The 17087-nt window shown below is 43.7% G+C and overlaps 1 protein-coding gene across 1 annotated transcript in view; it reads right to left on the bottom strand.

Annotated features, from left to right (window-relative positions):
* Window positions 1–2635: 2635 nt before the first annotated feature.
* LOC115375421 (uncharacterized) overlaps window positions 2636–17087 on the bottom strand; it is a 70799-nt gene continuing 56347 nt past the window's right edge. The window contains exons 9-10 of the mRNA XM_030074810.1: window positions 3518–3583; window positions 2636–2986 (exon numbers count right to left, since the gene is read on the bottom strand). Of these exons, the coding sequence (XP_029930670.1) occupies window positions 2856–2986; window positions 3518–3583 (197 nt within the window). The 3' untranslated portion in view covers window positions 2636–2855. The remainder of the gene's footprint in view (window positions 2987–3517; window positions 3584–17087) is intronic.

Below are 17087 nucleotides of genomic sequence, written 5' to 3'. Positions count from 1 at the left end.
AGCAGAGCAGCATGCAGAAACTCCAAGTTGCTTACAATGATTGTATGAGGATTCTACTGGGGAGGCCAAAGTGTTGCAGTGCCAGTGAAATGTTTTGTGGTGTAAGGGTCATTAGCTTCCATGCCCTACTGAGACTGTTAACTGGTTGATGTTGTGTTGTCTTTTGTTGTGTGTTTTTACTCGACCTTGTGTCTGTTAATAAAGATTGAATTGAATTGAAATGTGTGTGTGTGTGTGTGTGTGTGTGTGTGTGTGTGTGTGTGTGTGTGTGGTCTCCCAGTGTCCTTCCAGTTCCAGTGCAGGGTGAAGCTGCTCTCTCTGGTTTCCACAGTGATGATAGTGAAGAGCATGGTGTACTGCTGTGGACTCTCTCTCCTGATCATCCACAGAAACAAGGGACCTTCTGACTGACTGTCCTGCAGCGCTGCTTGATGATGTCATCACCGACTGTCCTGCAGCACCGCTTGATGATGTCATCACTGACTGTCCTGCAGCGCCGCTTGATGATGTCATCACTGACTGTCCTACAGCGCCACTTGATGATGTCATCACTGACCGTCCTGCAGCACCGCCTGATGATGTCATCACTGACTGTCCTGCAGCGCCGCTTGATGATGTCATTACTGCCCTCCTCGCCCTCCTGTCTGTCATGGAGCTCCTCGTCTCCAAATGCTTCTGTGGTCTTGCTGCTGCTTGTTTGTGAACATGTTTGATGTGTGGACATGCAGAATGGATTTTAGAAGCACAGCTCTGTCTGCTTTCACCAAGAAATCTCATCCATTAAAACAGTTCCTGCACAGAACTTTCACTGTTTTCATTTGTCTGTTTTTACTAATGCTCACTGACTTTATCAGTATTATTATTATTAATATGTTATTATTATTAGTTATTACACACAAACCCAACAGACATCAACCAAATCCATGAAGCACAAGCTCCAACAAGAGCAGCACAGAGACAGACAGACAGAGAGACAGACAGAGAGACAGACAGACAGACAGACAGACAGAGAGAGAGACAGACAGACAGACAGACAGACAGACAGACAGACAGACAGACAGACAGACAGACAGACAGAGAGACAGACAGGCTGCAGGTCTCCACAGGGCTGTATAATGATAGCAGTGGTTATAACAGCAGTAACGACAAAGCTAACGATGGTTGCCACAACAGCAACAACAATCATACTGTTAATAATAAGAGTGATAATAATAATAGTGATAATATTAACAGTGCTAATAATGATAGTGCTAATAATGAGAGCAGCAGAGGCAGCAGTGGTGGCAGCAGCTGTGTGCAGCTCAGCGGTGAGGACACATCAAAGCTGCAGTGTTGACAGTGAATCAACATTTGACTTCCTGCTGGGGGACACAGAATGTTCCAGACAGGCGCTGTGGCTTTCACAGCAGCTTCTGTGCAGCCTCCGCTCCGTTAGCTGTGGTTTCTCATATCAAGAAAACAACTGCTGCACCTCTTGGTTCTGCTCAAGAGCCCTTCCAGGAAGCCCACCGCCCACTTCAACACACAGTGCTGATACTCTCATATATATATTATATCTCTATCTCTATCTCTATATACAGATACATATATATACCAACATGTATGCACTGGCAGTTATCAGATACCCCTCCAGGATCATGAGCTGGCCAAAGGAGGAGACAGAAGCCACAGATTTGACCCCTCTGGTGCATGGCGGTCACTGCAGTGGACAGCTGGTTAAAAGTCATTTTCTCCTAAATGCAGTGGTTTCTATGGTGGAATTGCATATCAGCTGTTAGAATGCTCTCTGCTGCTCCCCTCCATTGAGCTTCATGCAGAGACTGTCAGTACTTGTTGCTGAAAACATATTAATACCATTATAAAATACCAGTATAATGACATGGTAATACCAGGCCTGCATCTTAAAGAAGTATGGAGACTCACAAAAATGTTCATGCCCTAAGAAGAGTAAAAACACTTAAGAAAAAAATCTTGACTCAGGCTTTCATAATTCATAAAGGAGGAGTAGAGGAAAACAGAAAGGGACAAATATATATAGATAAAATAATGTGTTTTTTTTTAATTGGTTAATTAATTAATAACAATAACAATAATTAAATTCAAATATAAATGTATGTATATATCATATACGAAGGACACACACACACACTGTGATGTGGCACTTTATTGAAAAGGTCGATGCACATGAATTTTACAGAGCGATCACATCTGCAGCCACAGAAGAACCAACAGAACAGAAAATTCATCTCATGTTGGTTTTTGTTCAGAGGAGAATTTCACAACCAGGAGGGGAAACATTTGTTATGGATCCTGACCTGAAACACAGATTTTATCAATAAACAAAAGCTCATGATCTGCTTCCAAAACATGGAAGCAGATTTCCCTGGTTGGGATCAATAAAGTATATCTATCTCTCTATCTATCTATCTATGGAGAAAATATGACGAGTTCATCAGCAAGAAATCAGCCAAAGACGGGAAGGAACCAAAGAAAACGACCAAAGAATTAGAAAGAATTCATTAAAAAATTAGAACAAATGAAAAATAAAATTATAATTTCATACGATCATATTTTAGGTAAATTACTCTGAAACATTGCAAATTTAGCATACAAAAAAATGTACAGTCACCAGAAATAACAGGAAAAAACAAACAAACAAAAACGAAAATTATCACCAAAAACGACAAATGAACAGGCGATACTAAAAGTGAATTTTGAGAGTAAACTGCCTTTCCAAAATAAAAGCCTTTCAAAGGGTTAAACATAAAGTGACAACGTTTCCAACGACTGAGCAAAACAGGAAATGCAATTAACTGATGACACTGATGACATCATCAAGCGGCGCTGCAGGACAGTCAGTCAGCAGGTCCCTTGTTTCTGTGGATGATCAGGAGAGAGAGTCCACAGCAGTACACCATGCTCTTCACTATCATCACTGTGGAAACCAGAGAGAGCAGCTTCACCCTGCACTGGAACTGGAAGGACACTGGGAGACCACACACACACACACACACACACACACACACACACACACACATTGATGCACAGGATTTATCATCACATCTAATGTGAGTGGCCACACACACAATCACAAAAACATGCAGTGAAATGCTGAGTGTGTGTGCAAAAGCAGCAGGACACAAAGCACCAAGCACACACAGAATAAAACACATAGAAAGAACGGCAAAATAAAAACTGGCTGATAAAAATGAGGGGAAAGTAAAGTAACTGGCAACTGGGACACAAATGAAATTGAATGCTGTGCAAGTGGAATCATGTGCAACTAATGTGTGCAAAGCCACATATGATGCAAAGGTGCAGATGTTGATGCTTGACATGATTGCAGCAGTTGAGTATGAAGAGCTGCTGTCAGAGCTCACAGTGTTACTGTCAGACATCAGAAGAAGAAGTGAGATGCTGCTGTGCAAATGTTGAGCCTCCAGTCTTCAGGAAGCTGCTGCCCTTCAGTCCAACCTGCTGATGGAAGTGAATTAGCGAAGGCAGCAGCTGATCTTACCGTCACTTTGCTCCCCGGCTGGCGGCTCTGCTATGTCACTGACTGGAGGGATGGAGGCTGCAGACGCTGCAAGGAGGGAAAATGTCATTTCTCTGCTCCTCTTGGCTTTTGGAAGATCAGCTGTGCTTTTACACCTGAACCACAATCACCTGTTGCATCTGCTGAATTATGAGAGCAGGCCTCATGTTTTAAAACTACCAATTTTTCATTAGAAAACATGAAAAAAAGAGTAAAATATGAAAAAAAAAAAAAAACATATTTTAGAGCCAGGTTGAGAGAAACCTGCCACTTCATCAAACAATCTGTCCATAGCTCAATGAAATGAGTTTCTGCCTTTACAAGCAAATCAGGACCAAAGACAAACTGGCTTTGATGTGAAGCTCCCTCTCCATCTTCTTACTGGACTCTGTAGATTCAGCTGAAGCCGTCTGATTACTGAACTGAACACATGATTTCTTGTGAATTAGCGAAGGCAGCAGCTGATCTTACCGTCAGTCTGGTCCCTGGCTGGCGGCTTTGTTGTGTCTCTGACTGGAGGGAAGGAGGTTGTAGGCGCTGGAAGCTCTGAAACACAACATGAGGGATATGTTGGAGGGAAAAGTGTCATTTCTCTGCTCCTCTTGGCTTGTTGGACGTGTTTCCAGATGAAGCTAAATCACTGCTGAACACAAGCAGCCAGACTTCATTACCTGGTGGTATGTTGGCCTCCACCGTGCCCCCTTGGTGTTTGACGGAGCAGATGTATTGATACATGAGTTCTGGCTGATTGATCAGCACGATGGCGGTGGCGTGCTCTTCCTCTCTGAGCTCCACTCGCTCTCCCTCAGGAATCCTCTTGTTGTCCTTTGTCCTCCAGGAGAACTGGACCTCAGGAGGAAACATGGATGTGGCCAGACACAGCAGGGAGCTCTTCCCCTTCTGGTCGACTCTGGTTGCTGGGTAGATGCTCACTTTGGGCGGCACAACTTGATGATCTGAGGTTTGACAAGAGCAACGAGCGGCACACAGTCACATTCAGTGTGAAAATCCTGTTTTGACTTGCCTGTGTCTTGTCCTGTGATCAGTCTGGGCTCAGGAAGCTGCTGGATGCTGTGTCAGTCTTTGAGAGGCCCTCATCAAGTGGATTAAATGTTGCTCCAAGTTTTCCCCAAGAGTTGCTCCTGCCTCTGTTCTTGTTTTCTTCTTTACAATCTGGGTTAACAATCTGGATGACAAATGTACGTCTGTATGCAGATGACGCCCTCATCTATTCTTACAAATATCTGCAAGCTCTTATTGATGATGGACTTTCTTCACTTTTTCAGAATTGGGGTAAAATACTAAAAACTGCTCTAAGCAGTCATGTGACATAAAAATGCATATTTACAATGATTTTTTCCAAAGATTTTATTCATTTATTTTTTGGGCCTTTCTGCTTCATTTGACAGTCACAGGGGAGATGGACAGGAAGGGCAGGGGAGAGAGAAGGGATGACCTGCAGCAAAGGACCTAAGGTCGGTTTTGAACCCCGGACGCTGCGATCAGGACTGAACCCTGGTACGCTCTCTTTACCAATAAGCCACCAGTGCGCACAATACATTTACAGTGTTTAACAAAAGAAAATGTATCTGCTGTAATTTGCAACATATTTTTTTCCCTATCATGTCTATTTTTTTCGTCTATTGGCAAAAAATTATCTTCACATATCAATTCACATATTAAATCATACTGATATATTCACCTTCATGTATCATATAAATATACATATTTTTTAAATTTTCATTTTTATCCTTTCTTTAACCATGAAGTCTCTTTAAGGTCATACACCATACTAAATGTATTTTGTAATGCATGGAATATAAAAAAATATTAGGTATCATAGATATCTTAGGTATATCAAGTATCATAAATCATAAAGTGGAACAATGTTTCCCGGTGATTTTTGCAGATTTTTTTCTATTGGGTGTATGTCACAGCCCATCAGAGTTCTGGTCACCGTCCACTTCATCTCATCCAGTTTGGCTTATGCAAAAATTAAAACTCAAACTTTAATATGACAATTCTGAAATTGATTTTAAAATTTTTACTTTGACTGCAAAAATCTGAGATTAAAGTCAATTAGTAAGACATTGTAGTGCTGGCACATTGTACTGCTGTTGTATCAAACACACATCAACACAGTTTGGGAAGACGGCTTTTTCAGTTGAAACAGCTGAACTGTGGAACTCCTCGCCAAATCAGATCAGAGAGAACACAACCTTCACAAGTTTCTAATCACACGGAGAAACAACGGCTGAAGGAGATTACTACTGTCTCTGGGAAAATCACACAAGAAACCAGAAAATACTGATATTTTTACAACAGGCTGCAGAAATATTATGCTGTCATTTATTTATTAAATTCTCGAGTTGGTAATTAAAATTTCCATTGAAAACAATGCAGCAAATGAAAGTTTTGTCTTCCTGTTGAAGGGCTGAGGCTGAGAGCAGAGCTTGATGAAATAAACTGTGAAGAATCATGTTCATCACAGAGACTGACTTTGATTAATTGTAGATTTGATACAAATAGTGGACTAATGAGCCGGGCAGGAAAAGCCTCCACAATAATTCATCTATAATTTCATGCCTTCATTTCTTTCAGGAGAGAGAAGAGAGAGAAAAAAAGCAGCCACAAGTTTCCGACAGCAGCACATTTCATTTACTGATCCTTAATACATGAAGTTCAGCATCCAGCAACACACACTATGTTATTATGGGCTGTGTGAATATGAATCAATACAAGCAGTTTTCCTCCATCATGATCATTGAGTACCAGACAGTGAATATCAGCCTGTGATAACACAGAATGGAATTAGAGGAGCACTGCTGACTTTCTCTAATCACTTGTCAGATTTTCAAGATGTTAGGATGCACAAGAAAATGATCCAGCCAAACAAACGTTCTTCACACACTCATTTAGTTTTTCATGTATGAATGGCTGCATATTGAATTGTCTGCCAGTGATGACAGACTGACATGGAAAGTCTAAAGCAGCAGAAAACAAAGCTAAAGCCACATTTTCAACTTCTACAAGAAAACAAATGAAGGAAAAATGAATTTTGCCTCTTACCTCTTACATACAGTCTGGTGCCTGAGCCATAGATGTAGAAGTAGCTGCTGCTGCCCCCCACAGTGAAAAGTGCTGTGACAAAAACCTGTGTGTGTTGTTGAATGTGTCAGCTGAGGTGAACACGTCCCAATCATTGAACAAGTGTCATATTTCAAAGTCAAAGTCAGCTTTATTGTCAATTCTACAGTATGTACAGGTCATACAGAGGATCAAAATTGTGTTTCGCTCAGACCCTCGGTGCAGACAATAAACATTTAATACATCAAAAAAAAAAAAAAAAACATTATTTATTAAAAAAAAAGTAAATAGTATATTTATATAAATAGGGGCATGTTAAAAAAAAAAGTAAAAAGGCACAGGCACAGTAGCAGCGACACAAATTCACCGCATGGCCAAGTGGTTCACCTCGCTCCTGTAGTTTGTCTCATCATCGTTACTGATGAGACCCACCACAGTCGTGTCGTCCGCGAACTTGATGAAGAGGTTTGAGCTGTGCGATGGTGTGCAGCCGTGGGTCAGCAGGGTGAAGAGGAGGGGGCTCGGCACACATCCTTGAGGGGCCCCCGTGTTCAGTATGATGGTGCTGGATGTGTTGCTGCTGACCCGTACTGCCTGTGGTCTCCCGGTCAGGAAGTCCAGCAACCAGTTGCACAGCGAGGTCTTCAGCCCCAGCCGGTCCAGTTTTGGAACAAGCTGTTGGGAGATGATTGTATTGAACACTGAACTGAAATCAATGAATAGCATTCTGACATATGAGTTTTTTGAGTCCAGGTGTGTGAGGGCTGAGTGGAGGGCAGTGGAGATGGCATCATTGGTCGAGTGGTTGGACCGATATGCAAACTGGAAAGGGCGTGGGTTAGGGTTAGACTTGATGTACACCCACGACTGCAACCCCCGACATGGAGAGAACTCTATTGTGAAGTTCGCGGATGACACCACCATCATCGGCCGGATTTCCAACAATGATGAGTTTTCATATCGGGAGGAAATCAACCATCTTGCAGAATGGTGCAGAGAAAACAACCTTCTGCTCAACGTCAGCAAAACCAAAGAGCTGATAGTTGATTTTAAGAAAAAGGAGGCAAAGACACACGAACCTGTCTACATCAATGGAGCTGAGGTGGAGCAAGTGAGCAGTTTCAAGTTCCTGGGAATCAACATAACAGAAAACCTGTCATGGACTTGACATATCTCTGCCCTGGTTAAAAAAGCTCAGAAACGGCTGTATTTCTTAAGGAAACTTAAGAAAGCAAAATTCCCACGCCAAGTTCTTGTCAACTTCTACAAAGGAGCGACTGAAAGCATCCTGACTGGAAACATCTCAAACTGGCATGGGATGTGCACGGCCCAGGACAGGAAGACTCTGCAACGAGTGATTAAACCTGCCCAAAACATCATTGGCACCCATCTACCAAGCCTCAGTGATATAGGGGAGGTGAGGTGAGATCCTAAAAGACAACACCCACCCCAGCTTCTTCCCTCAGGCTGTGAGACTGAATGCACCATCTGAACTCCTCCTTGCTTAATAATTTTATTTTTTATACAATCAATTAATCAGTCAAGAGGGAACCATGTTTTAATTTCATTATACAACCTGTTGTATAATGACCAATAAACTTCCTTGTATCCTTGTATCCTTGTATGTGTTCCATGACTAGCCGTTAAAAGCACTTCATGAGGATGGGGGTGAGTGCAACTGGACGGTAGTCATCGAAACAGGAGGGCGATGACTTCTTGGGGACGGGGATGATGGTGGTGGCTTTGAGGCACGTGGGGACAACAGCCTGTCTCAGCAAGTTGTTAAAGTCTCTCAGCATGTGGCCAGGTATGTTGCCTGGTCCAGAAGCTTTACGAGTGCTGGTCCTGCTGAGTGCTCTTCTCACCCTGTCCGAGGTCAGTGTCAGCGAGGTCAGTGTCAGTCCCCACCCCCTCGCCAGGAGGGGGTGGGGACTTCTGTGCAGGCGTGCTGTTGTGTGCCTCAAAGCGAGCGAAGAAGTCATTCAGGTCGTTCAGCAGCGAGGTGGTACCGTCGCAGGTCCGTGGTGGGGTTTTGTAGTCCGTGATGGTCTGTATCCCCCTCCACAGGCTCCGTGTGTCTCTGCTGTCGCTGAAACGATGGGATATCTTCCTGGAGTACTGCCGTTTAGCCTCTCTGATGCCGCGGGACAGGCTGGCCCTAGCTGTCCTCAGGCCCACCTCGTCTCCTGCTTTGAAGGCGCCGTTCCAAGCCTTCAGGAGCCTGTGGACTTCACCTGTGAGCCACGGTTTCTGATTGGCCCAAACAGTGATGGTCTTAGGATCTGTTACATTATCAATGCACTTGGTGATGTAGGCGGTGACTGTATCTGTGTACTCCTGGATGTGTGTGTTGTTGTTGTAGGTGGCAGCCTGTTTAAACACATTCCAGTCTGTGATGTTAAAACAGTCCTTGAGTCCCTCTGAAGACCCTTCTGGCCACACTTGTGCCTGCTTGCAAAGTCTTCTTTTTCTTCTGTCGCTATTTCTGCTTTTTCTACCATTGATATCCTCCATGATATTTAAGTCTTTCATTAGCTGAAGGCGGACTGCAGTCTCTTAGGTCTTGCTGCTGTTAGCCATGCTGTTTGCCATGCCTCTCTCCTGTTGCTGTAGTTTGAGCTTCGAGGGACATAAACAGCAGCGAGTAGTATGGCTGATAGTTCCCTCAGGAGGTAATAAGGTCGACACCTAATAACCATAAACTCCACTAACAGTGAGCAGTGTTTGCAGACCACAACAGCCCAGTGCCTGGTGTCTCGACACCAGGCATCATTGATGTAGACACAGAGTCCCTCGCGGCAGGTCTTACCTCCTTCAACGAGAGCTCTGTCCACTCGGTAGCATGTTAGCCCATCGAGCTGAATGGCGTGGGACGTTGTTATTGAGCCATGTTTCCATACACACAAAGAGTTGTCTGTAGTAGTCGTATGTAGTCCAGTTTATTGTCCAAAGAGCGTACGTTGGCCAGCGCGATGGTGGGGATAGCCGGCTTGTGTGGGTTAGCTGCAAGCTTAGCTCGGATACCTCCACACTTACCGCTCTTCTGCTTCCTCTCACGCTGCTTGTGGCGTGGCAGAGGTAACATTTGAACAAGGAGCATGTGGACTTTGTTGTGCTCTAAACTGGCTCTCTTCATATCTATGGAGCAGAGAGTTTGCTGTTGCTGTTGGACACCATGTTCTGGTTTTGCTCCACTGACCTCTGAGGTTCCACAGGGATCAGTTCCAGAGCCTTTTTTATTCTCTCTATATGCTTCTGTTAGCACTTATTCACAGGTTTGGCTTCATTTCTTATCAGTGTTCCTGTCTCTGGTGACTCTGAGCTTTAGGCTTTATGTTGGTCTGACCTGAGGGATTTTAGACAGTAATGTGTTTGCAGCACAGCTGTGTGTGTGTCATTACAGAGTGGACAGTCCACAGTTTCCTGCAGCTGAACCCCGCACCGGCAGGGGAGGACGCCGGGCAGATTATCCCTGCAGGCAGTTTGACGGCTGCAGCTAAACTTCCTACAGAGACACTCTGACCTCCTCAGCCTTCCAGATAAGCAGCAGAAAATGAAGATGCATGAAGAAGCTGTTTGTGTGGCTTCAGCAGTGTCCTGGAAGAACCAGATGACAGCTGAGATGGGAGCTGAAATATGTGAAGCTGGGCTCAAATCAAGCTCTCTTCCTGTGGTAAACAGGGTTTGCCATCTGTTCATTTCTTGGTTAACGCTGCAGAGTTTTTGTACAGCGACGAGCCAACACTTCTCACTGTGGGAAACTCTCTTCCAACAGGCACAGTAGTAGGTGGCTTCATGGGATTCTTTTACTGTGTTGATCACCAACTCACAGCCATTTGTGTATTTTAGAGCTGAGAAATCATCTTTTTGAGGATGGCCAGGATTTGAATTAAGTACACCAGTTTTTCTGTTAATGTAAAGAATCAGTTTGAATGTTTCTGTCTCTTTCTTCTGGTACCAGAACACATTATCTTGGCCACACTGGTCAGTTCCTGTACATTTGAAGGAGACTTTCTTATTGGTTCTGCTGGTCAGTGATACCTGGTCCTGATGCAGCTGTGCTGCCATGGCAACCCCTGCTGTGGAGAAAGGGACAGGTAGATGAAGGTGAGTGTGCCAGAGTTTGCTGGATGCTGATTGGTTGGAAACACTCACCTAAACACAGAGAGCACAGAGCAACACTTGGCAGTGAAAGCATTTTGTCCAGTGAGGTTTCCTCTGTTGAAGCTGGGTACAAGTGGGGCTCCGATTCAGCCGAGGCCAAATAAGGACGGCCGCTGACATCACATGAGGGCGGCGTGCTTTCTAACGCCTCCTCAGATGATTGACAGCTGAGTGGGACCTATGGTGGAGGTTTGCGTGGCGTGGGAGCTTCTGGAGGGCGGAGGATTCATACGGCACTTTTCAAAGCAGCTTCCATCCTGACTTGTGTGTGGACCTCCTCCCCCCAGGATCCCAACCCCACTGTGACTGAGATCCTGGCCTCTCCCACAGAAAAACTGTGTGTGTGCTCAGTGGGAGCTCTGCTACCTCACTTTCACATGATTTGTCTGGCTGGATTTGGACCTCAGCAGCTCTTCACCTCTTCTAGAAGCTGCACTCAGTGCAGATGTTGTTTCACGCTGAAGTTTGACAGAAGCCCGTCTTGGGTTTCCACCTGTACACCTTTTCTTTGTCTTTTCTGGATCTGCTGACATTTCTGTGTGTGTGTGTGTGTGTGTGTGTGTGTGTGTGTGTGTGTGTGTGTGTGTGTTTGTGTGTGAGAAATAAAAATGAGTAAAAACATGTGGTGTTCAACATGAAGTCAGCTGTTGTTGTGTCTTAGAATTGGTGATAAAACAAAGCAACATGATGACAGAGAAATGTGTCCACAGAAATGGCCTTTATTCATGAAAATCTCATCAAACAAGGAAATCTGACATGGATGACATCATGTGGAAAATATAACATGCATGTTGGGAAATATACATACATTACATAGGATATATAGAACAGTCCAAACATATCTATAAGACATGTTTGGTCCTAAACGATCAAATGTGGTCCCTGTTCCAGTAAAATGGACAAACTGAGTCAAGTCACTTTGATTTGTTCAGCCCATTTAAAACCAACAGGAGTCGAGTAAAAGGGCTTCACAGTCGTGGCAGGTTTTAAACACACACACACACACACACACACACACACACACACACACACACACACATAACACTTAGAAATTACAGGTATTTTTCAAAGATCACTCAAATAAAATCAAGGTCAGGGTCTAAAATCCCATTTCATAATTTGGGGACAATAATCAGCAAAATGTCAGAGAGTAATTCCTGGAGGGGACGTGAAAAAATTGCTGTCTGGCACGACTTGCTTTTATTCTGTACTCTGTCTGTTTATGCTTATTTCATGTAAATTATATTGCTGTGAAGCACTTTGGGCTGCAACCACTGTATGAAAGGTGCTATATAAATAAAATGTATTATTATTATTTTTATTATTATTATTATTATTATTATTATTGCTCTTTCTCTCTTTCTCTCCTTTGAAACTTGCTGTACAGTGTTGAGCCCTCAGCATGTTCATATGTTTTAAATAATGCTATTAAAAGCAATAATCCTCTGACCAAATGTCTTTGCTCACTGTTCTAATTTCCACTACAGTCCATCAAAGCAGCTTTACAAGAACTAGAAACTCAAAATAAGCTCTAAAACTAGAGGAAATACCTTGAATAATCCAACTACATCAAACTATTCTTCAAAAAACACATTTATTGTAGTGTCAACAAAAAACAAAGCACGATATGACATCAAATAGTGACATACAGTATATGTTTGAGCTGCACACTGTCCCTTTGAGATCAAATAAGAAAATGAAATGAAACTATGACACAAAATAATGCAACTTAAAATGCACAGCCCTTATACATTTAAATTATAAAGTGTAACTGTGGGCCGATACAACATCAAACTCGAAGTACAAATAGCCTACTTTAAATAAAAAAAAAAGAAATCTATCTAGAGACAAAATCAAAATATCAGTAAAATATGAACTATTTCATACATTAATATCCTGACAGACGTTTTGCCTTTTTGATTTTTACCTATGATCGAGGTCACACAAAAATCACATCAAAGATGATAAAGTCTCCTGGGAAATTCTCAATTTCAAATTCACTATGGATTATTTTTCAATGAATATTAAACATTTTAATATCCACTGTATGTTAACCCAGTGTCTGCTGTTTTTTCATTTTGTCATTGAATGTTTTTGTGAAGACGTCATATTTAAAATGTGCATGAAAAAGTGAAATGTGTGAGTTTTGCTGTTTGCTGCTCAGATTAAAGTCAGGACTCAGTTATCAAACAGGCTGAAGTTTGGTTTCTTTCATTTCTTCAAATCTCATTGACATGAACTGTCAGCAAATCCCAAACTAAAGCAGAAAAACACAGAATCCACAAGAACATGAGTTTCCTGTGAAAAGCATCAGCGCTGTGCAGATATGTGCCGACTATATTTAACAGCTGGAAAGTGAAATAATCCACAAGAAATATTTGTCACGTCAGCGCCTTTAAGAAAGCAGCAGAAGAAGAAACGGAGCAGGAAAAAAGCGATTCCAAAACAATCCAAGTTGAGAATGATCCAGGAAATGATTTGTCCAAGAAAAGTGTCTTTGTCCTGATGGAAGTGAGATATTTCAAGGTGCGATCAGTGATGCTGGACAACAAACCCAAATAAAGACGAACCCAAGCTGCTTTGTGAAGAAGCTCCAACAGGAGGCTGCACACTTCAAAATGTGGCTTGTGCTTGTGTTGCTGTCAGATGTGGAATGAGGCTGCGCTCTAAGAAGCGTCCTGAAGCCTCGTCAGCAGCACTAGTGAGGGATTTGTCAGCCGCCACACTGGACCGTGTGTGGCTCCCACTCCAACCAGTGCAAAAGCATTGTTTGGCCTGCTGGCTGAACTGGCCTGTGTGGTAAGAAGAGGTAGAAATGCTGCCAGCTGTTTCCTGTGCTGCTCTCTGTGCTGCTGAGCTCAGGATGTGTTGAATGAAAGCATTTTAGTGAAAGTCCCAGCCTGACATGATCCACGGCTTTATTCAAACTAAAGGACGTCCATCTGAACAAGTCCGGCGGCTCACTTTGAGCCTGTGCTGCCGCTGCTGTGAAACGGAGTCATTATCCAGAGAAACTTACAGCGCTCGTCAGGGAGACGCGTTCCCTCTGTGGTCCGGCCGCCGTGACCTCTGACCTGTGACCTCTGACCTCCACAGTGACGTAGAAATGAAAGAGGAGGCGACACGCGAGGAGCCGGAGGAGCCGCAGAGCGATGCCGTCGGGCCGCAGGTGAACTGTGTCTGTGGGACTCTTCCTGCAGAGCTGCCAGGAGGCGTTCAGGGCCCTCCTTCACAAACACACCACACACTCTCCACTCAGCACAGAGCCCCTCTGCTGCCCAAACACCACAGCGCCATCTAGTGGAGGAGCTGAACACAGACCCTGCCCCACACACTGAGCAGAGCTGCACTGGAAAGCAGACAACATGAAGTGGAGAGTCAACAGCATCATGGAAACGTCCTGCAGCACTGACTCACTGATGGCTCCACTCCTCATTCAGACCAGGGCCTTCCAAACTTTGTCCTGCTCCTCACCCCGAGCTGACCTGCAACAAGCCGCCTTCCCCGTCTGAAGAGACTCTGTCCTGCAGAGACCCTGAGGTCCACACAGATTTGGCTGAGACAAAAGCAAAATGGAAAGACAAGAAATGTGATCCAGCATCACTGAGCTGACCTCTAAACACATCATTTTAATATCAGCACATGTATACAGTCAGCTCCATCAGTATGTGGACAGAGACACAATATTCATCATGTTGGCCTTGAACACACCTCAGTGGATTTGACATGGACTAATCAAGACTGAAGTGCAGACTTTCAGCTTTAATTTAGGGGGTTAAAGAAAAACATGGCCTTGACCTTTTAAGGATTACAGCCAGTTTTATATTCAGTTTTATATTCTAGTTTTGTGTTGCTGCTGTGAGGATGAAGTCGTCCTGTTTGTTGTCAGCTTGTCGGCCTGAAAAGCCACAGAGAGGAAACAGAGATCCTGGCCTTTACATACAGCAACAATTTGAACCTTTACCAGTATTATTATTAGTAATAATAATAATATTATTATTTTTTTTAAATTATTATCATTATTATCATTTCTGTCAGGTGTAGTCAGGCAAGGTATTGTTTCCATTCCTGTTTGTGTGTGTGTGTGTGTGTGTGTGTGTGTGTGTGTGTGTGTGTGTGTGTGTACAGTTCTTTCTGTATGTGACCTTAACGACCCCCAGGTGACCTTAAGCAACCCTCGTTCAGTCCTGGACTCCTGGAGTGTGTAATAAACTGAAACACACACTAGTTTCATCATAATAATAGCATTCATAATAGTGATAATTATGATTTTTTATTTGTTTATCTGAAGCTCTTTGAATCTACTTCAGTATGAAATCTGCCGTACAAATCAGCTGACTTGACTCGACTTCTCTGTTTTTTATTGATTTTAAACCAGTTGGTGACGACGTGTGTGTGCAGTGAGAACTTCAAGAAAATCTCCAGCAATAACACACTGGAGAGAAACTTTTCATTCAAACTGTGAACATGGTGTATTTCACAATGAAAAATGAATCAGCCTGTCCTATGGTTTCAGTTTTATAAGCAACATAAACAATAATTGATGCTGATTAATAACTGGGGTGACTGGTCTGGTCTGAGCAGCAATAATAAGTCACTGCAGAGAAGTCTTTGAGTTCAGAGCGGGACAGAAAAGCTGTCAGCATGATGGAAAATGTGGTGAAACTGTTGGTTGGTTTTCTAGTAAAGGCTGAGCCGGTGTTTCCTGGGAGCGGAGGCGGGGCTAAACCACAGTTTGATTGACAGCCGCTTGGCGCCGCGCAGCAGGAAGCTTGTGCTCTGCGGCGTTGGTCGGCCTGTTGGAAGGAACAGATGGAGGAAGCTCAGCTGATCTGCTCTGTTGTCCATCACTACAAACACACAGCATCACATGGTCTTTCCACCGCCTCCCTGTTGGTCTCAGAAAAACACTCCCATGCTGCTGGAAGGCTCTGACACCAACACTACATCCAGCAGAGCAGCACATCCACCTCACCTGTTGGTGTGTGACCAACAGGAGGATGTTACTGACGTGTTTGAAAAGCTCTGACACCATAGGTCCCACTCAGCTGTCAATCATTTGAGGAGGCGTTAGAAAGCACCCGCCCTCATGTGATGTCAGCGGCCGTCTTTATTTGGCCTCGGCTGAATCGGAGCCCCACTTGTACCCAGCTTCAACAGAGGAAACCTCACTGGACAAAATGCTTTCACTGCCAAGTGTTGCTCTGTGCTCTCTGTGTTTAGGTGAGTGTTTCCAACCAATCAGCATCCAGCAAACTCTGGCACACTTACCTTCATTTACCTGTCCCTTTCTCCACAGCAGGGGTTGCCATGGCAGTACAGCTGGATCAGGACCAGGTACCACTGACCAGCAGCACCAATGAGAGAGTCTCCTTCAGATGTACAAGAACTGAACAGTGTATCAACAACAATGTGTACTGGTACCAGAAGAAAGAGACAGAAACATTCAAACTGATTCTTCATATTGATCTGAGCGACAGTACAGTTCATAAAGGTTACAACCATTCTGAAGAAGATGATTTCTCAGCTAAAGGGAGAGGCAGCAGCTGTGAGTTGGTGATCGACAAAGTAAAAGCCTCCCATGAAGCCACCTACTACTGTGCCTGTTGGAAGAGAGATTCCCACAGTGAGAAGTGTTGGCTCGTCGCTGTACAAAAACTCTGCAGCGTTAACCAAGAAATGAACAGATGGCAAACCCTGTTTACCACAGGAAGAGAGCTTGATTTGAGCCCAGCTTCACATATTTCAGCTCCCATCTCAGCTGTCATCTGGTTCTTCCAGGACACTGCTGAAGACACACAAACGGCTCTGAGCTCTGAAGCTTTGCTTTACATTGTGTCGTTGCCACCAGCAGTTCCTCCAAACAATCTGCCAACCATGATTATAAACTGTGTAAAATGAATAACAATAAATAAATAAATAAATAAACTGTATAAAAGTGTGGGACAACCTGCTGGTCAGATGGTGGGAATGAAACCCTGTCAGGTAGAGCACAAAGTCAGCTGAGAAAGGGACGGCAGCAGCAGTCGATTTGTATTCAGGTTCAGATTCGGGCATATAAAAAAAACTTTAGATTCGTTATTCGGATTCGGGAAGAAACCGGAAGTGGGCGCACTAGAGACTTCTGTCGAGGTAGCCGGCTAACTTCCGGTTTAGCTCTCGGCTAACTAGAACGGGAATAAAATACTGTATTCATCCGAATATAAGATGATATTTTTTCCATTGAAAATACCATGAAAAAATGCCCTCGTCTAATATTGGGGGTCTAAGCAAATACACATGTATTGTACTTGCATATGTA

Source organism: Myripristis murdjan, chromosome 17 (assembly GCF_902150065.1).
Source record: "Myripristis murdjan chromosome 17, fMyrMur1.1, whole genome shotgun sequence".
NCBI classification, from domain to species: Eukaryota; Metazoa; Chordata; class Actinopteri; order Holocentriformes; family Holocentridae; genus Myripristis; species Myripristis murdjan.
Note: the sequence above shows the minus strand (reverse complement) of the source record. Positions and strands in the feature narration are given on the sequence as shown.